The sequence below is a fragment of the Natrix helvetica genome (assembly GCF_964273705.1).
Source record: "Natrix helvetica genome assembly, chromosome: 1".
NCBI classification, from domain to species: domain Eukaryota; kingdom Metazoa; phylum Chordata; class Lepidosauria; order Squamata; family Natricidae; genus Natrix; species Natrix helvetica.
Window position 1 is genome coordinate 332,533,920 of NC_138548.1, and position 21,431 is coordinate 332,555,350.

The 21,431-nt window shown below is 40.8% G+C and overlaps 1 protein-coding gene across 7 annotated transcripts in view; it reads left to right on the top strand.

The window, feature by feature from the left end:
- MAGI1 (membrane associated guanylate kinase, WW and PDZ domain containing 1) overlaps window positions 1–21,431 on the top strand; it is a 538,606-nt gene that overhangs the window by 411,806 nt on the left and 105,369 nt on the right. For 6 of the 7 annotated variants that reach the window (XM_081934092.1, XM_081934093.1, XM_081934095.1 and 3 more), the window contains exons 6-8: window positions 1,646–1,728; window positions 7,585–7,620; window positions 17,393–17,450. In XM_081934092.1, coding sequence (XP_081790218.1) covers window positions 1,646–1,728; window positions 7,585–7,620; window positions 17,393–17,450 — 177 coding nt within the window. The remainder of the gene's footprint in view (window positions 1–1,645; window positions 1,729–7,584; window positions 7,621–17,392; window positions 17,451–21,431) is intronic. The other variant, XM_081934094.1, reaches the window with a different exon arrangement.

Sequence of the window (21,431 nt, forward strand, 5' to 3'; positions counted from 1 at the left end):
TATGGTAAGTGATTAAAGCATTCAGCAGTAACTGCCTTACAGTCTTCACAATTAGTCATCTTTATTTTCTATAATAAACACATTATAGGATGATAAACTAAAAAAAAAAAAAACCACCGCCCTAATTTTTATTTATGCAATACTTAACCCAGAATTTGCGTTGTTCTGCCTCCATAAATGTATCCCCCACCTTCAGTTTGGAAGGATATTCAAATATTTTACAATTTCCCTTTATGGTTTTGAGGTATACAATGTTTTGGTGCCTTGGCAAACCTAGTGTTTTCCATTGTTGTTCATTTGCTGTGCCTGCTGGACTTCTATGGCTTAGTTTACCAACTGGTGATTAATTGCCCAGAAATGCACACAAGAATTGAATGGATGGATTCTTCTTGCATTGCAAGGGTGGGTAATGTAGTGTGTGAAATGGTGACCTTCCACTCCAGCTTTCACATCGCTAGTAATGGATAGCCGGGATGTGAATGCTCTCCTTTGAAAGCAGAGCTGTTCTTTAATAGTAAGTCTTCAAAGGAACATGTATATTCTCCTTCACATAATGTCCGCAGGAGGATTAGATCACTTTGATGATTAGGTCATTCTTTTGAGATTTGTGGAAGGAACCATGGTATTCTCTTTCAAAAATATAGAATTTCTATGTTTTCCTATTTATTTGTGGATATAGGCAAATGCATTGTGGCTCTTTGAATGAAGAATTGTGAATAATCAAAGGGCTCAGCTGGGTTTGTTTGTTTTGTTTGTTTATTGGATTTATATGCCGCCCTTCTCCCAAAGGACTCAGGGCGGCGTACAACATAAAAAAAAAACCCACACACATATTACAAAAGTTTAAAAGGAAATTAAATAAAGTATCCAAACCCAATTAATATTAACAATAAAAATTTAAAAATTAGATTAAAATTAACAATTAAATTAATCATTTGTTTTATACTGTTCAAGCCAGGCCGGCTTGCTGGAAAAGCCAACTTTTTAGGGCGCGTCGGAAGGACCGGAGGTCAGGGATTATGCGAAGCTCTGGGGGCAGCTCATTCCAAAGGGAAGGTGCTCCCACAGAGAAGGCTCTCCCCCTGGGGGTCGCTAGCCGACACTGTCTGGCCGACGGCACCCTGAGGAGGCCAACTCTGTGGGATCGCACTGGATAGTGGGAGGCTACTGGTGGCAGTAGGTGGTCTCGCAGGTACCCTACCCTGGGTTGTAGACACACCAAGAATTAAAATGACATCTTCTTTAAAAGTCATAGGAAACTACAACAGTGGAATGGGGAATAAAGAACAGGATTGTATATGGCTCACAATCCAATGACGCAGCCCAAAGAAACAGAATAACCTAATAGCAAGTCAGAAGGGACCTTAGAGGTCTTCTAGTCCAACCCCCTGCTCAAGCAGGAAACCCCATATCATTTCAGACAAATGGTTGTCCAATCTCTTCATAAAAATCCTGCAGTAATGGAAGCACCCATAACGTCTTAGGCCAAGCCATTCCACTGATAAAATTCTTCTGTCAAGAAATTTCTCCTCAGTTCTAGATTGGTTCTCTCCATTTTCTGAAAATAAAAATTGTGTCATCGTGGGGTTTTTTTTTTTGTATGTATTTTTATGAAACTCAATTTTTTATTATTTTTTATTTGTAGTCATAATACTAAAACAACGTCTTGGCTAGACCCAAGGTGCCTGAACAAACAGCAAAAGCCTCTAGAAGAATGTGAAGATGATGGTAAGACAATCAGTGCTTAAATAACATTTCAGAAGTCCACCTTTTCTTGTCTTGAAAATCATTTATTTACAATTCAGGCTTGATTCTCTGCCTGCAATCAAACTTCAGCTGTTTAGCAAGTCATCGTGCATTGATGTCAAGTGATCTAAGAATCACATGTTGGTCTGTAGTCATCTTCAACAATTGGGGTGCCCTCAAGACGTCCTGGGACAAGGGAGTCCCCAGAACATCCCAGCATGGCCTGTAGTCTTAATACATCTGCAGAGTACAAATTTGAGTGGGCAATGCTTTTGTAGCTTGTGAAACCCCTTTTTAAAAAAAGGCTGGTAGGTCTTTTAAGAGTTTCAGAAGAACCATTGGTGACATAATGACTTAAGAGAAGGTGCACAGGTGGGATTTTTAGTGCTCTCCTCACTGCCATTTTAATTTTGTTCTGTTTACTACACAGTTTCAGCAGTATGATCATATGGCAAGACTTAGAGGAGTCTGGGGAGCTCCATATATTGCTTGTCCTTGATCTTTATCCAAAGAAATATTCTGCCAGTTCAGTGAAGCTCAGATGTGGGTCGAGGCAAAGGGAGTGAGACAAACATACATCCGTAGCAGCTGCACACAAAGGTCTTTGGTTGGGTGTGTCTGTATAGGAAACAATTCTTTTTTGATGGCATGGAAGTGGGGGAATAATTATGAAGCCATACACCCAGCAAACACCCACCCTGGAAACTATTTTGTAAGCAGTAACAATAAAATCACCACCAGCAATAGTAGTAATAAAAAATTGGTACAGGTCATCCCTGATTTACGACTGGTTGCTTAGCAAACATTCAAAGTTATGAGAGACCTCTCTCCCAAAAGCTGCTTGCAATCAAACTTATGTTGCCACTTTCTCCCCCATAGTCACATCATCATTTTTTTGAGGGGGGGGGGGAGTCTTGGCAACCAACTTACCTCTACAGCTGTTTGCAGCCTCCCACAGTCATATGACTGCAATCTTCTTGTCTCTCTCTCTCTCTTTTTTTTTTTTTGTTGCCGTTTTAGGCATTTACTTCCCATTTCTGGCAAAAAAACAACAACACACACACACCTCCCATTGGGAAAAATGTATTTAGTTCATAACCACAGAATTTGCTTAACAACCAGCACAAAAATACAGAAAAATCTGATCCAGTTAAGAAGTGACCCTCTTAATGACCGCAGTGACTTATAACTGTAATTCTGGGGTCAATTACATTCATAGGTCAAGGACTAGCTTTCATAAACGAAAGGAAAACAATAACAAAATTAGTAGTGCACATTTTAACATTTGTAAAACTGTTAAGGAAAACAAGACTATCATCTTTAAAAGAGCACAACGCACAACCCTCTAGAGAGAGTGTTTGATGAATAAGGGGACACGGTGACTCAGTGGCTAGGACTGAGCTTGTCGATCAGAAAGTAAGTTGGCAGTTTGGCGGTTCGAATCCCCAGTGCCGCGTGACGGAGTGAGCTCCCGTTACTTGTCCCAGCTTCTGCCAACCTAGCAGTTCGAAAGCATGTAAAAATGCAAGTAGAAAAATAGAAACCACCTTTGGTGGGAAGGTAACAGCATTCCATGTTCCTTCGGCATTTATTCATGCTGGCCACATGACCACAGAGACGTCTTTGGACAGTGCTGGCTCTTCGGCTTTGAAACGGAGATGAGCAGCGCCAGTCGGGAACGACTAGCACATACATGCGAGGGGGAGGTGAACCTTGATGAATAAGCCCTTGTACCAAAATAACCATGCATTTAATGGCCATCAACCTCATCTCATCTCATTAGTTGGAATGTCTAATTATGGTTACAGGGTCTTGGCAAGAAAATAAGGAAGATGGTCAAAAAAAATTAGGATTAAAGGATAAAACCAGATTTCCAAGCTTGGTAGTATTTTAGTTATTATTGTCATTGGTCCTCTTCAAAATTTTTTTAAACTACTGGAATCACAATTATAGTAGGTATAGTTTCAAAATCACTCTGGGTAAAACAAGACTAGACAGTAGAGTTATGAAACCATGTATTTTATTACCATATACATTTGGAGCCAAAGTCACTTTATTAACTTTATGGAAGGCAAATGTCTATCTGGGTTCTTATTTTCTGCAGTAATATATTTTGCAATATATATTCTATATATTTTTGCAATGTTATATTGGCAAAGATTTAATTTTGACTGTTTCTGAAACACTGAAGGAAGGAATCCAGTATCCACTTTAAGAAACCAAGCTACCTTGATTTGTTAGGCATGCATTGAAAATAGGAGAAAAAGAGAAGAAAACGTATAAAAGCATATATATTTTTTCAGGCAGAATATATGTCATTTGAAAAGATTTTTAAAAAGGCTAAACTTAATTCATTTTAAATGAAGCATTTTCAAAGTTCTCTTTTGAACATGCAAATATAGGCTAATTCTACACATATAAAGGTTGCAGAAATATTTGCTAATGTAATACCATGATGGATTCTCTATGAGTCAATATATTGTACATATCTATATTTCAGAAATAATACACTTCTGCTTTGAAGGTACTTCCATAGCATGTTTTTTTTTTCAAAAATATCTTGATTTGAGAATAAGACTTCAGGGGTGGACAAAAACTTTTTGGCAGACAATCACACTAAAAGCACATCAGCCACTTGAAAAGTGAGTGGATTCAGAAAAACACTTGCCAGGTTCCATTTTGGTTTAACTCTTTGGAGAGAATGTTCTTGCTGTCTTTTAAAACAAGTTTTATCATGCTTGTTTTCAACCTCAAGAAAGTATACTGGTTATGTGACATGGCTTCTATGTATGAACACATAGTATGGTGGTTTAGGATCTCCATCCCTTGACTTTTGAGGACACGTAAGTCCTCAAGTTGCAATCATTCATTTAGGGACTTTTTGAAGTTAGCAGCAGCACTGAAAAAGATGACCTGTGACCTTTTTTCACACTCAACGATGGTTGCAGCATCCCTGTGGTCATATGATCAAAATCCAGATGCTTGGCAATTGACATGAAGCAATTCGATGAGTGTTGCCAGCCAGCTTCCAGCAAAAAAGTCAACGGGGAAGCCAGTTTCAGTTAACAATCATGTTACTAACTTAACGACTGAAGTGACTCACTTAACAATTGTGGCAAGGAAGGTTGTAAAATGGGCATAATTTGCTTAACAACTGCCTTGCTTAGCAATGGAAATTTTGTACTCGATTGTCGCTGTGAGTTGAGGACTACCCATATAGGTAGTCAATTCAGGTTGCTAAGAGAGACATTTGTTAAGTGAGTTTTGCTCTATTTTCTGACCTTTCTTGCCACAGTTGTTAAGTGAATCATTGCAGTTGTTAAGTTGGTAACAGGGTTGTTAAAGGTGAATCTGGCTTCCCCATTGATTTTGCTTGTCAGAAGGTTGCAAAAGGTAATCACATGACCCCCCAGGGCACTATAACCGTCATAAATATGAATCAGTTGTGAAGCATCCAAATTTTGATCATATGACCATGGGTTGTTGTTGTTTTTTCTGCAATAGTCATAAGTGTGAAAAATAGCCATAAGTTACTTTTTTCAGTGCCGTTGTAACTTTGAACGGTCACTAAACAAATTGTTGTAAGTCGAGCACTACCCAAATTCATGGAAAACTCTGTAAATATGGAATTTATTTATTTAAAACATTTATATAGCCACCCATCTTGTACTGAATTCTGGGAAGCTCCCAATCAGCAGTTATAACAACTTCTATAATAAACATAATACATAAATATATCAACACCACAAGCTCTTGAAGTTCTGAGACATAATGTCCCAAGGAATTGGGTGGTCTTTAACTCGGGAAGCTTTACTCATCTTAGTTAGACCTGTTGGCAAATTGAGTCCTGTATAATCAGTATCCAGCCATCCAGATGTACCTGAATGGTAATTCTAGCATTCCTCACTGTTGACCTTGCGAGCAGAGATTGGTTGGCATATTTGAATTTCAGTATTGCACAACCCTGAGCAGATCCATTATTTTGCTTCCACTCCAAAATGGCTCTAAATGCTTATGGAGATTTTCAAATCATCCCGCTCATACGATTGTCCCAAAGATGCTTTTCAAAAGGCAACAAGGCTTTCTTGGTACTTTTTTTCCCCTTGAAAATATTTCATTTGTCACCCAAGAAGCTTCTTCAGCCCAGTTGTCTTTTCAAAAGCACCTTTGGTTCAAATGGCTTTGCAAATGTTTCTCGTTCCTGCTACCAATAAAATTGCCTTGTATTGATTCCGGTTTCTTGTACATTAAAAGTGGTGTCTGCTACCTGAATCATAGTATGCTCCATCTGAAATTGAGAAAACTTTATTATATTTACTAGGAAAAAAAAACAATCCTTCAACTCAATACTGTTTGCACTGTGACTGATAGGAGATTATTTTACAATTATAAATTGATCTAGCTGGGAACATTACTTTGTTTTGGTGTTCTGATGCTGGAAAATCTCGTGTTTGGTACCTCTTTTTAGAAGACATGACTGATGTGCTCAAATGAATCCATGCCTGTCCTATAATTTGCTTGCAAGTTTTATCATTTCTCATTTGCTGATTACAGTTTTGTTTCTTAATAAAAAAAAAACACACACTCTCTCATTCATGCCATCATTTACAGATAAAAATTCTACGCTTTAATGGAATTTTTTAAATAGAATATGTTCTTTGCAAGTACTTTCACATGAAAGTGTTTCCCAGAATAGAATAAAAGACATTTGCTTTGAAATTCATTCAATTAGTCCATTTTGAAGCTACGTACTTTGGCTAAAAATACAGTCCTAAGATGACACCAACTAGCAAGCATGCATTATATGATGTGTCAACTCATTCCAATGGAGTTGACACAGGAGTTATAATTAATCATTCCCATTAATGGTTTTATTTAACAGGAAGTTAAAATTGATCAAGTTTTTTTTTTAAATTAATTATTTTGGAATGAAAGTACAAGTAGTCCTCGACCTACGACCGTAATTGAGCCCAATATTTCTATTGCTAAGTGAGAAATTTGATGAGTGAGTTTTGCCTTTTTTACGACCTTCCTTGCCACAGTTGTTAAGTGAATCACCACAGTTGATAAAGTTAGTAACCCGGTTGTTAAGTGAATTTGGCTTCCCCATTGACTTTGCTTGTGAGAAGGTCGCAAAAGGGGATCATGTGACTTTGGGGACACAGCAATGGTCATAAATATGAACCAGTTGCCCAGCATCTGAATTTTGATCACTTGATCACAGGGATGCTACAAAGGCCATATGTAAAAAATTGTCATAAGTCACTTTTTCAGTGCCGTCGTAACTTCGAATGGTCCCTAAATGAACGGTTGTAAGTTGAGGACTACCTGTAATAGTTTATCAAACCAGATTTGGAAGCAGTTGGATTGCATCTAGTATGAGGCTTTGGTTCCTTGCACAGAGAAGAGCTCTGATTTGGATATTGTCACAAAACAACATGCAGGAAACCACTTAAGCCTTTCCGCCATTCCCAGAAATGAATGGAAATTCCAAACACGCAGGAATTCGCCATGCCCAATTCCCTCGATCAATACAGTTCATTTGCAATCACTGAACATTCTTGATTGTCCTGCAAGTTGTCTTTCCTACCCATTGTGGGATTGAAAAGGAGATGCAGGCTTTTTTAACCCTTGCAGTGTCAAAGGTATCTTTAGCACGGTTGCCAAGAGCTAAATGCTTTCTAGTAACCAGAGTGTTTGTGGCATGGGTTTGGGCTAAGTTGGTATGAAACTTGGTGTTGGTTCTGCTGTATACTGGAAGGAATTTCTTGCTTGCTGCTGGTGTCTGAATGTTTCTTTTAATTTTTTTTCTATCTCACTGCTCTTCCTTTGGAGAAGAAGGGGTACACACGGAAGAACTGGACAGTGAACTAGGTAAATCATTCATCTCTCATTTTTTTTGCTCCATTGGTTGGACTGCACTATTAACCACTTAACATCTTTTTTTTCTTTGTATCACTTTTTCCTTTTTTTTTTTTTAATTTCAAGCAATAACAACATGTAGCTTGCTTCTGCACCAAACAGCGTTTGCATAGGAATAACATTTTCAGATCAATAATGTCCCTGTTATTTTGAGATATCTTCTTTCCTTCTTCTCTCATGGCATTATTGTAACTTTTTCTGCTTTACATATATATAGCTATAGGGCATTAAAGGACTTTTTCCATGGGCTGGGTGATATTCTAATTATTGGCTCCTTCCTGTTTAGTTTTGATGTTAAATTAGGGACTTGAGTCAAACTTCGTTAAATACTACAGCATTAGGGTTCTGGGTTATATACATGCTATTTTGGTGCAAAAATTTCTTTTTTATTTTTTTCTTATGGGATATATGTGATGCCATATGGCTTAAATAGTGCTTAAAGCATAAAATGCGCTTGCAAATATCTAGAATCTGAAACTGACATTTGAGAGTATAAATCACCACCCTAATTCTGTTTGCTGAGTATTTTTAGACATACTTAGAATAAATATGTAGCTGGCATGATGCTACATAACCATGAAACCCTAAAACGATGCAGCTCAATTATTGAATTTTATTCTTTCTGTGGGATTCAAAAAGCATCAGTTACATTTTGAATGGAAGGTGTAATTTGCTTGATGCAAGATGAGCTGATTAAGCTACGTGTTTCCAGTCCTTCTGGGAAAAATAAGGGAAAAGTTTAGCAAATTAGCTGCAAAAGAAAATTATGTTTGCTAGCTCGACTTTCAGCATATAAAAATAGTGACATGCCTGCTAATTCTGTTTCCATTTTGCTCATAGCTCTCTCCTTCTCTCAATTACACATCATTGAAGGCTTTTTTGCTACAATGGTACCTCGGTACTTGTCATTAATTGGCGAGTACTAAAAATGATGAGTGCCAAACAAACCATCAACTTGCCACATGAACAGAGGTGGGTTCCTACCGGTTCGGCCCAGTTCAGCTGAGTAGGTAGTAACTCAGCTGGCCATGCCCCCAAATCGGTTCTATCGGCAGCGCCATAGGCGCCGCCATCTTGTTTTTTGCTTCTGCGCATGCACACATAGCATGCATCAAGTGTGCGCCCGAAGCGCGTCCCTGAGCAAACCGGCAGTAGAAGAAGCCAGAACTCACCCCTGCACATGACCCTTTGTTTTAGGCGGGAAGGACTTCCAATCTTTCCCTTTTCCTATGTCAGTGATCTTCCCATAATGGGGGACTTCCTGTCTGCCCTCTGCAGCCATCCCCCTCTTCCTTTTGCAGTGACTTCCCAGCATGGCTGGCTTCCTATCCATTCTTTGTAGCTATCCCCCTTTTCCTATAGCAGTGCATCAAGTACCAAACATACGAGCACCAGGACAATATTCTCATGTCAAAATGTGTCAGGTACCAAATTTGATGAGTTTTGAAGCAGTCAAGTACCGAAGTACAACTCTATATGTTTTAATAATAATAATAATAATAAATTTGAATTTATTAGCCGCTCCCTTTCCAGGCAGGACTCGGGGCGGCGTACACTAGAACATATAAAACATAACACGTGTGTACAAACACATAAACATACATATATACAAAGACATACATGCACGGAGGAGGTAATAAATTACAACATTTAGACAATTAAAACCATTAACATACCCCAATAATAAAAACCCAATATACAATAAAAATTTAAAATTTAAAAAGACAGTCAGGAGGAATACGAAAAATTACGGTTGAGCCAGGCCAGATAATTGAAAGAGGTGGGTCTTCAACTGTACACGGAAGGAGCGGAGATCGGAAATAATCCTGATGTCACGGGGGAGGTCATTCCACAGGGCTGGGCCCATCACAGAGAAGGCTCTGCTCCTGGGTGTCGCCCCCCGACACTGTTTGGCGGACGGCACCCGGAGAAGTCCCTCTCTGTGTGAGCGAATTGGTCGTAGGGATGTGTGGGGCAGGATGCGATCCTGCATGTAACTAGGTCCTGTGCCATGAAGCGCTTTAAAGATCATAATCAAAACCTTGAAACGCACTCGGTAGACCACAGGAAGCCAGTGCAGCTCGCGCAGGAGAGGTGTTACAGGGGAGTATCTAGTCCTCCCCATAATCACCTGCGCGGCCGCGTTCTGGACCAACTGTAGTCTCCGAGTGCATCTCAAGGGAAGCCCCATGTAGAGAGCATTGCAGTAGTCCAGGCGAGACGTCACTAGCGCATGGGTGACTGTGCGTAGGGCATCCCGGTCCAATAAGGGGTGCAATTGGCGCATCAGGCGGACCTGATGGAACGCCCCCCTTGCCACGGCTGTTACATGGTCATCCATGGACAGCCGGGCATCTAGGAGGACGCCCAAATTGCGCACCTGTTCCATGGGGGCTAGTTGCACGCCCCCAATGGCCAGAGATGGAAGCACCTGGTTGAACCGGAGGGCCGGAAGCCACAGCCACTCCGTCTTGGAAGGGTTTTGACAAGTGTCATGGCAGTGATCAGCTCTTTTGGATCCAGAGACATTGAGCACATCAATAAATAAAGGGGATTTAGGCTTTGTTTTATGCACAAGCAAACAGTTATAAAAACATAATATAAAAAGCATGCATACCAAGCATGATGATGCCCCAATCTTTTACATGCTGTCAGGAACTCTTTAATAACCGCAACAGAGATAACCAAATTTGGCCAGTTTCCAGAGTACTTAATATTAGGTTTTATGCAGAAGCTCCCAGCAAACAACAACAACCCAAAATTTTAAATTAAAACCCAGTATCATGATTCCACGGCCATGCTATGGTCAGGAAACTTGCAAGATCCGATCTTGACTAGATGGCATATTACCTGAAAGTCTTAGACTTTCACAGATTTGCAGCTAGCAATACCACTTAGACTTATATACCACTTCACAGTGCTTTTATAGCCCCCCCCCCAAGTGGTTTAAAGAGTCAGCCTATTGCCCCCAACAATCTGAGTCCTCATTTTACCCACCTCGGAAGGATAGAAGGTTGAGTCAACCTTGAGCCCGTGAGATTCGATCTGCAGCAGGCAGTCAGCAGAAGTAGCCTACAGTACTGTGCTCTAAACACTGCGCCATCATAGCTGTGTGAAGATTCTCCCCCACCCTTCTCCTTTATTCATAGATTTTGTTTAGTTAAAATTTAAATAGCTGCATATTTTTTTAAAAAAATACATTTTAAGCAAATTATCAATAGCAGCTGCATTGTGCAAAACCAGAGAATGTGCATTGCATGGAGCTTTAATCTGTTGCACTTGGTTTTAATGGTTGGGCAGCTGTAGGACCTTCAACTTTCATTTATTGAAATAACTCTTACAGTTCCTCTAGAGAACATTGAACCCTGAGGCATTATAAAAATAGCACCACATACAAAACCAGAAACAAAAGGAATGAAATAAGACCTGGGATCTACTTGGCAGAAGTGGGTTAGGGTTAGGTAAGCCTCCAGAAGAATCTGGTCACTTATTATCAAGTATGATCTACTTGATCATTCTTTTAGAGAATTTGGCCGCAGTTTTTATAATTAGTTTTCCTATTCTTAAAGTACTTCATCAAGTAATTTACCTTTATAATCTGAACACCGACAGCCCTGGTGTGTTCAGCCAGGTGCACACTTCTTTCACTAGGCACATATTATTTATCTGTTTAGATTTGTGCCTTAAGTGTAGAATATAGAAATATTCTGCAAAGAATGTAGGGTGAAGGGGAATGGGACGTTATTTAATGTTTATTTTATTTTATTTTATTTTGAAAAGTGTGTGGTCTCTTGTTGTGCTTTCAAGTTTGTTTGTTTGTTTGTTTGTTTGGATTTATATGCCGCCCTTCTCCAAAAGGACTCAGGGTGGCGTACAACATTAAAAAAACACACATCCCAAAAGTTAAAAAAGAAATTAAATCCATATCCAAAAAAAACCAAACCGAATTTAAAAGACAACTTTTTTACATTTAAAATAAGTTAAAATTAACAGGCCAGGCCGGCTTGCTGGAAAAGCCAACTTTTTAGGGTGCGTCAGAAGGACCGGAGGTCAGGGATTATGCGAAGCTCTGGGGGCAGCTCATTCCAGAGGGAAGGTGCTCCCACAGAGATGGCTCTCCCCCTGGGGGTCACCAGCCGACACTGCTTGGCCAACGGCACCCTGAGGAGGCCAACTCTGTGGGATCGTACTGGACGGTGGGAGGCTACTGGTGGCAGTAGGTGGTCTCGCAGGTACCCTGGGCCTAAGTCTGTGTTGACTCCTAGTGAATTGTCTAGGCAAGTCCCTGCAGTTTCCTTAGCAAGTTCTTGGAAGTGGTTTGCCACTGCTTTCTTCCTGCGACTGAGAGAAAGTGGTCCAAAGTCACCCCACTGGCTTTGTGCCTGAGGCAGGATGAAAATCCACCGTCCCCGAGTTTATAATCTGCTGCCTTAAATTACTACCACCAAACTGGCTTGAGCATGTGGTCATAGCAGATGGGAAACTATCTTCCTCCACCCTCCGTCCTCACTTCCTAATTAATTAAGGGAACCTACTTCACAGTTTGCAGGGCCACACAAGATCTTTTTATTCTTTACAGCCAAGTGGAATATTGGAAATAAATTCTATAACGTGGGATGGGGGGTGGGGGTGGGGGGTTCCTCCGTCTGTCATAACTTTTCAGATAGAAGTGGATCAAAGATTCTTATGGGAAGCAAAACATGACAGAAAAAAAAATGGCTTTCAAAGTGTAGGCTGGACCTAACGAGGGCACCCTATATTTTGTTTTTAAGGGGATGCTTGGAATTTCTTTCCTAAATAAATAAAAAATATCCTATTGGTAGGGATTTTAGGCTGGAGAATGACCAAAGCGCATTATCCCGAGTTAGTTTGTTTCATTAGCTTACTGTATAATAAGACTCTTATCCTCAGAGAATGCACATTTGTGTAGGACCTGAGAAAAGGCCAATATTTTTTTAAAAAATTCTGTTGCCAAATATTTTCTCATCACACCTATTGCCAATTAGCCCCACATTTCCTTTCTTCATGTCTCAGGAAATCCAAAAAACTCTTCAGATAGATGCCATGAAAAATGTGTGGGTGGGATAAATTGGAGGAAACCTGTTTTTTATTTGCAAACAAGGAACATGTGGAGCAAAACTTGTTTAATATTTTTCCTTGATTTTTAGCCAGTTCTGGCTTTGCAATATAAACTTTGAGTAATTAGCCCATGTGTGTTTATAAGGGATTAATTCCTTTTCAGTCTGGAACTGTTTGTGTCCGTATGGCACACTCGTTGGAGCCTGCAGCTGACACATTTGAAAAAAACACAAGAGATTTTATGTGCAAGTGTCTGATTTTATAAACAGCAAGGTTTTATCTTGTATAACATAGTATTTACCTAAACTCAGCTACTTCCTCCTCCCCTTTCTTGGTTGCGCCAAGGATTACGCTGTTAACTGCTGTGTATTTCCTTATGATTTTTTTTAAATGACCTCTGATCATCTTTGAATACTTATCCTGAGATTGTGTAAATTAGGATACATTCCTCTCCCCCTCCATTTTGCACACTGATACCTTTAAATGTTAAAAGCAGTGCACCCACAAAATACCATGATTTGACAAAATGAAGTAGCAAGCGACATGATGGGCCACCAGCTTCACACGCATCTGGCATCCTGAACTACGTAGAAAAAGAGCAAAACAAAATTTTGTTTTTTGTCATTTGTCTTCAGGTTCCACCACATGCACAGCTAATAAACTATCTCTTTTGAGGGAGCTTTTTCTAAGCTTTATGCTTATAGTTTTAATTCAGAGGGAAAGAGAAGCATAGTTTTTCCTTGTATTGTTGTAAGTTGCAAAGTCATGTCCGACCCATCACAACTCCATGGACAATGTTCCTCCAGGCCTTCCTGTCCTCTACCATCCTCTGGAGTCCATTTAAGCTCATGCCTACTTCTTCGGCTAGAGTACACTGATTCTATCCAGCCACCTCATTCTCTCCCGTCCCCTTCTTCTTTTGCCCTCAATCTTTCTCAGCCTTAGACTCTTCTCCGGTGAGTCCTTCCTTCTCATTATTAGGTGGCCAAAGTATTTAAGTTTCATCTTCAGGATCTGGCCTTCTAAAGAGCAATTAGGGTTGATCTCCTCTAGGACTGACCGGTTTGATCGCCTTGCAGTCCAAGGGACTCGCAGGAATCTTCTCCAGCACCATAGTTCAAAGGCCTCAATTTTCCTTGTATTATACCATGTCAAAATTCCAAAAGGGCAACTTGATGGCTGCTCAGTTACCCATTTGGTCATTGAAAATTCAGCATACTTAAGAGTCTAGTTCAATTTCCATTGCATGTCATGTCCTGGTGTGTGTGTGTGTGTAAGTGTGTGTGTAAGTGTGTAGATGCGCTCACACTTGTGTATGTGTAGGTAGGTAGGTAAGTAGGTAGGCAGATAGACAGACAGACAGACAGATAGATGATGGATGGAGAGAGAAATAGAAATAGAGATAGATTTGTTTGAAAGGCAAGAATTCCTCATGTAATCCTCTTTATGCAGTCTCATGTAATATGGGCCTAGAATGTTTCGGGGGTCTTTCTTATTAGTGTGCTTATAGAGATATATAAATCCTTACGGTACAGTATAGATACTCTATTGAAAGAATATACATTTCTGGAAAATTCTAAATTCTGGTACTTTTAAGTAAGATAAGGATATGAAGCCTTTCTTCTCTCTCATTCACATACGCACACACCCTTTTGCAACACAAACACTGTCAATCCATTTGCCCCTAATTTGAAACCCGTAGGCCAAAGGTATCAAACTCAAGGCCGGGGGGCCAGATCCATCCCGGCGGGTGCTTAGAGCTGGCCCATAGGGCCACCTTAGAAACAGCAAAAGATCAGCCTGTAGTGCCTCTGCCAGCAAAAATGGTGTTCCATTTTCATTGGCAGAGGGTTGCAGGAGACTGTCGCAGCCGAAAACAGAGTTTGGGGGCCTGTTTTCGCTGGCAGAGTGCATGGTTAACCACAGAGTGCTTGGCCCCTGACACAAGTGATGTTGATCTGGCCACACCCACCCTGGCCATGCCCATGCCAGCCCCCCTCCCCCGGTCAAACACAACCCTGATGCGGCCCTCAATTAAATCAAGTTTGACACCGCTGCTGCAGACAGAGCACAGATGAGAGCAGCTGCAACACCTGTGACAATACAACATTCAAATACTGTGTTTCCCCAAAAATACAACCTGTCCTGAAACTAAGGCCTTTGCCACATTTTTCGCGTGGGCAAAAAATATAAGCCCCCCTGAAAATAAGCCCCCTGGACACCCCCCTCCAACCAGGCAGAGCACCGCTCACCGACCTAGCGGTATCCCAAAGACACCAAGCCGTGGGAGCCGGGGGGGGGCACTTATATTGCTTGCCGCCTTCGGGATACCACTAGGTTGGAGAGTGGCATTCTGCCTGGCCAGAGCGGGCAGTTGCCGGGCGGCTGTTCCCTTGCGAGCGGGCTCCCAAAGATCCGGGCACAGCCTCAGGGGTGAAGCAGCCATAAGGTGACCACGCTCATGAGCAGCTGCCCAGCAAACCCCCTCTCCAGCCGGGCAGAGCTCCATGCACTGACCTAGAGAGTATCCCTAAGGTGCCAAGCCACGGGGTGCTCTGCCCCCCCCCCCAGCTCCCGTGGCTTGGCACATTCGGGATACTCCCTAGGTCAGTGCATGGAGCTCTGCCCGGCTGGAGAGGGTGGTTGCATGAGTGCCTGTTCCGCCACCAGCTCGCATGCCTCCCAGCCTCACCATGCCCTGGCCCAGCTCTCCCTGCAGGGCCAGGGCACCCCGCCACTTTTGCTGCCGCCGCTGCGCTCTGAGAATTACTTCTTCTCCAGCTTCCAAACTCCGGAACTCTGCTTCCGATTCTTCCAGCAGTGGCCACTCTAGGAGTGCGCTCTCTGGTTGTGGGCCCTATGGCAGTGAGGCTGGGAGGCATGCGAGCTGAGGGCAGAACAGGCGCTAACGCAACCACCCTCTGCAGCTGGGCAGAACTCCATGCACTGACCTAGGGAGTATCTCGAATGTACCAAGCTGGGGGGCGGGCAGAGCGCCACGTGGCTTGGAGCCTTAGGGATACCCCCTAGGTCAGTGTATGGCTGGAGAGGGGGTTTGCCGGGCCGCTGCTCATGAGCATGGTCACCTTATGGCTGCTTCCCCCCTGAGGCTGTGCCCGGCTCTTCAGGAGCCCGCTTGCAAGGGAGCAGCCGCCCGGCAACCACAAAACAATAAGCCATATTTTGTGGGTCAAAAGAAAATAGGACCCTGTCTTATTTTCAGGGAAACACGGTAGTATTCTTCACCAGGATTTACAGTAAATTTTCATTAATGAAGAAAACAAAAGAACGGAATTAAAAAGGTGAATTCAGATACACGCTCCCACACTTTCTCTCTATAGACTAACCTATGTTTATAGAAGTATTTACCCCTTCAGTTAGCAAATCTTAAGGCACGGAGCTCTTTACTTTCCCTCGGCAATCCTCCTCCTCTTCTTACTGCACTCTTTCCCCCTGAAGTTGTTTTAAGAATGAAGATTACTTTCTGGTGTGATTAAAGGATAATGATTCAGTGACAAGTTTTGTAACATGATAAAATGACGGTGTGTGCACAGAGATTTGCGCTGTCAGCTCTGGGATTCTAAGTCATTTCAGTTGTGATAGAAATATGAAGTGCCTTGATAGCTAACAGGCACTTGCTACAAGTCAGACCTCATCAGCTAGATCCTGGAGCCGCCTTCAACCAGGTGGCCTCCAGATATTTTGGATCATCATGGCTGAGAATTCTGGGATTTGCAGTCCCGGCACTCCAGACAGAATTTGATGTGATTTCATTTATTAAATGTAATGTAATTTATTGCTGAGGATTCTATACAGAGGTGGCTTGGTCCCGGTTCGGCCGAACCGGTAGTGGTGGCGGTGGAAGGCTCCGCATATCTCCCCGTATGCTTCTGCGCATGCACGAACACAAGTGAAACGGTAGTAAACCGGTTAGCAACCCACCACTGATTCTATAACGTTCTCATTCTGCTACATTAAAAATGACACATCAGGTTCAACTTTTAGAAGAGTTTTGGGAAAAAAACACACCAAAGACTTTTGGGGACTCGGTTGTCCTCTTCAATGAGTCCCCAAATCATTATTTGTTAATTCTGAATTTACTTGTAGATTTGTTTCTTTCTTTATTGTTTGTCTTTTTGGACAACACTGTAATGTTTAAGTGTTCAAACTTAATTTCCATAGCAATATCGGAAACCTCAGTTTAATTGGTAACATGGTTCCCATATTTTACAAGAATTACAGAAAAGCTTCTGGATCCTGAAAGTTGCTTTTAATCTGCATCCTTTGCACTACTACAACTTTGCTATCTTTCTGAATAGGCATTGCATGCTTTTTACTCCTGAGTAGCAAAATAAGACCCAGGGATCCATAAATACTGATTCAATTGCCTGGGTGCTTGATTAAATCAAAAAATTAAGAATAAGTGGGTATGTCTTAAATGGAATCATTTTCTTCCTGGGGTTAAAAAATGTTTGTCATTGCATTCGTGCATTGGTATGTTTTAAATAAAGAAGATTGCAGCTTTATAGAAAATTGTGTGTGTGTGTGTGTGTGTGTGTGTGTGTAGGGGGGGGGAGTTTGCAGGATTTTTCTAATTTCAAAATTTATATGCTTAAAGAAAAGTTTCTTATTTGTTTGTTTCTAGAACTACCTGCTGGTTGGGAAAAGATTGAAGATCCTGTATATGGTGTCTACTATGTAGAGTAAGTCTTTTGTACAGATTACTTGGTAGGAACACATGCCACAGAATAGTGTTCAGCTGCTATGAAAATTCACCTTACGTTCACATTTGCCATTCAAACAAATTAGCAGTCTTGATTGTGTTTCCCTTTGTTTATTCTAGTGCTGTATTTTATTAACAGCATACACTTTTATCCCCTAGGAAGGATTCAGAGAGTGAGGCAGAATGATTCCTGATGTATTGCTCTTGAGCTCCCCCTTGTGATCTTTTGTTGCCAAATCAGTATTTCAGCCTGCAAAAGAAAAACAAACACGAGGGTTCTTAAATGCAAAATTGAAATAAAACATTCTGACAAAGCTGTACTCTAGAAATATAATATGGCAGTGCTAAGGAATATTGCCTGGAGCTTCATATTTAGATTCTTTTAAAACAGTGGTTCTCAACCTTTCCAATGCCGTGACACTTTAATACAGTTCCACATGTTGTGGTGACCCCCCAACCATAAAATTGGTGTCTCGGTTCCTAAGACCATCAAAAATATGTATTTTCCAATGGTCTTAGGAGACCCCTGTGACAGGGTCGTTCGACCCCCAAAGGGGTCCCGACCCACAGGTTGAGAACCACTGTTTTAAAAGATGCTTTGCAGAAAATGGATTCTAGCCAAACAAATTCCTATTGTATCTATCATTACTTTTAATAATGGAGATTTTTTTTTTAAAAAAAAAACAACCCTTATTTTAAATGTATAAAATCAACATTAGTCACATAGAATTCTGCATGTGTTTAGCTGTTCAGAATTAAAGAGCAAATCAAAGCTTCCATATTGTTATCAGCATTTTTAAATGAGCTTAATCCGTGTGACAATAACCTCATTCTTTTTGGTAATCTGTATTCAGCGTTAGCCATATTGATAACTTGATAATGTAAATGCACATTTAAATGTAAGTATGTTCCTGTTTATAACGGTGACTTATAGCAATTTTGAATGAAACTAAAAGGAAAATTTTCAAAGTCTTCCACCTTCATAACAATAACATTTAATAATTTGCTGCATTTTTTCTAGATTATACTTTCTCTATACTATGGGCAAAATTGGATAATTATTAAAACATGAAATTTATTTTATAGAAAACCTTCCTGGGTATTTATTTATAGGAGGGAAATATCCAGACCAAACATAATTTCTAATGTTGAATTGTTCCCCTTACCAGAGGGAGCCCCCTTGTGGAGTACTGTGAAGCCTGCAAGAACAACTTCTCCCTGAAGCCTGATTTCGGCGACAATTAAATTAATTTAAAATGTTTTCCCTGTGTCCCTGTGCCCCCAGAAACGTAATTTCTAATGTTGGATTTTTCCCCTTTACCAGAGGCAGCCCCGTTGTGAGTACTGTGAAGCCATTACCAGGCAAGTTCACTGTGCTGTACAGTAGAAATCATTTTAAGGCTGTACAGTAGAAGCCATTTTAAGGCTCAGCAGGCTGTATCTTAACAGAACACACACCCCAAGGGGTTTCTTACCCCCACAATATTTGTTTCCAGAGAGTAAGTCATCTGTGTAACAGAGCTATGCTGGAACACACACACACACGCATGCACGCATAGAGCGGTTTTTATGTATATAGATACCAGGTGAAAACAATTGACTACCGTATTTTTCGGAGTATAAGACGCACCCTTTTCCCTCAAAAAGAGGCTGAAAATCTGGGTGCGTCTTATACACTGAATACAGCATTTTTTTGCCTCCTGAAACCCTGCCCCTTCACCAAAATGGCCGTGCATAGCTTGTACAAGGTTTTCAGAGAGCTCCTGGGGGCTGGGGAAGGCAGAAATGAGCACAAAAAGGACCGTGTTTTGCTCATTTTTGCGCCCGCCAGGAACACTCTACAAGGCTCTTAAGGGCTATTCATGCCCTTTTTAAAAAAGGGGGAGGGTCCCTTTTTCACGAAAAACGGGCCGTTTTGGGGAGGTTTGCAGAGTGCAAAAACTTTTTTAAAAATTTGCCTCTTCAAAGCCTTGGTGCGTCTTATACTCCGGTGCGTCTTATACTTGAAAAAATATGGTAATTAATATTTATTAAGGGTGGAGGGGAATTTTCTGGACCACAATTTGAACAAGAACCTGAGCACATCCAAATGGCTGTTCTTTTACATTTACTGTATACTGTATATTATGTCAGAAATTAACTAAGATGGTCTCCAAATGTATGGGGAACCCCCAGCTTGTAGAATCCATTGTTCACGTGGTTAGGAATTCAAGAAATCTGGAGGGACTGTGGTGAGAACCATGCTAAGGTCAAATAAGTTGAGATCAATGATGGTTATCTGCCTATCAGAACCTTGTTCTTTTCATTTCCTGTGCCTCCCAAAACCTGTTTCAAAAATTGGAACAGTGAATATGTTTTAATGTGATCTGAGAAGCCTCTTTGGGAATAGGAGATGAATAAAATTGTCAAGGTTCTACTAGTTAAGTAGTAACCTTATTAAGAAATTTTCCATTGGAAATTATTTACATCTTTTGAAGGTGTAATCCTTCAATATTTATGTTTCAAAAGTAGTTATACATGTATACACATAGTCCATATAGGAAAGAGTTTCATGTATGTTCATGTAAGCCAGAGGTGTCCAAACTTGGGAACTTTTAAGACTTGTGGACTTCAACTCCCAGAATTCTGGGAGTTGAAGTCCACAAGTCTTAAAGTTGCCAAGTTTGGACACCCCTGACCTACAGTGAGAATGAGAAGAAAGGCCACTGTCCCCTTCATCACTATGGTGGAAAGTCAATCATGCTCTTATTCATATATGACTACAATTTAAAGTTCTTTTAATGGAAAATAAATGTGTAAGGAGATTCTCAGTGATTCAGGTGATGGTTGCACGCTCATTTGCATTACTCGGGGGACCCTGAGGATACAGATAAACCTCCAAGTGTCCTCAATGACTCTCTAAAAGGATGCAAATGACCAGCTGTCTGCAAGAAGTATAAATCCTTCCATTCCCCACCATGGCTGGCTGGGGAATTCTGGGAGTTGAAGTCCACAAGTCTTAAAGTTCCCAAGTTTGGACACCCCTGATGTAAGCCAATTTCAGTTAAGCTTGCTTAGAAACAAAGATGACTTTGCTACATACAGTTTTGATTTTCATGCATGGTCTGCTGTAGAGTTAGAAAAAAACTTATAGAGCAAATTTGCCAACCTAGCCGTTCGAAAGCATGTAAAAATGCAAGTAGAAAAATAGCAACAACCTTTGGTTGGAAGGTAACAGCATTCCATGCACCTTCAGCATTTAGTCATGCCGGCCACATGACCATGGAGACATCTTCGGACAGCGCTGGCTCTTCGGCTTTGAAACAGAGATGAGCACCGTCCCCTAGAGTCAGGAATGATTAGCACATATGTCCGAAGGGAACCTTTACCTTCACCTTAAAGAAAAGTAGAACAGAACAGAGCAGAGCAGAGCAGACGATAGGATAGGATAGGATAGGATAGGATAGGATAGGATAGGATAGGATAGGATAGGATACAATAACTTGTCATTTTGAATGTACACTAATCGGCATACACTAAAATGAAATTTCATTGCAAATAATTTGCCTCGATGTTTATATAATACAATGCCAGTACATTTGATAAATAAATAAATAAACTTTGTGATTTTATTTTTAGGGACAATCTATTTCACATTACAGATGTGAGGATCGTGTTTGTCCAAGCAACTGGGAAATTATATTTAATTTTAATTAGGCTGTAGTTGCACTTGTTGCTCTGTTGATTTTTTAATTATGTCATGTTAATAGTGGCTAATGCTATGATTAATATTGTGTTCAGTGCCCCAAGTACTATATTTGCATTTGAAGAGAAGTATGTAGGTTTTTTTTAATAATAATAAAAAAGATATGCATAGAGTAGGTTGAGGGATATAGGATTTAAATTGGGATAAAGCTGGGAGTAAGTAAGAGGAGAATATGAGTTGGTAATACTGTTGCAGGTTACAAGTGAGACAGATTAT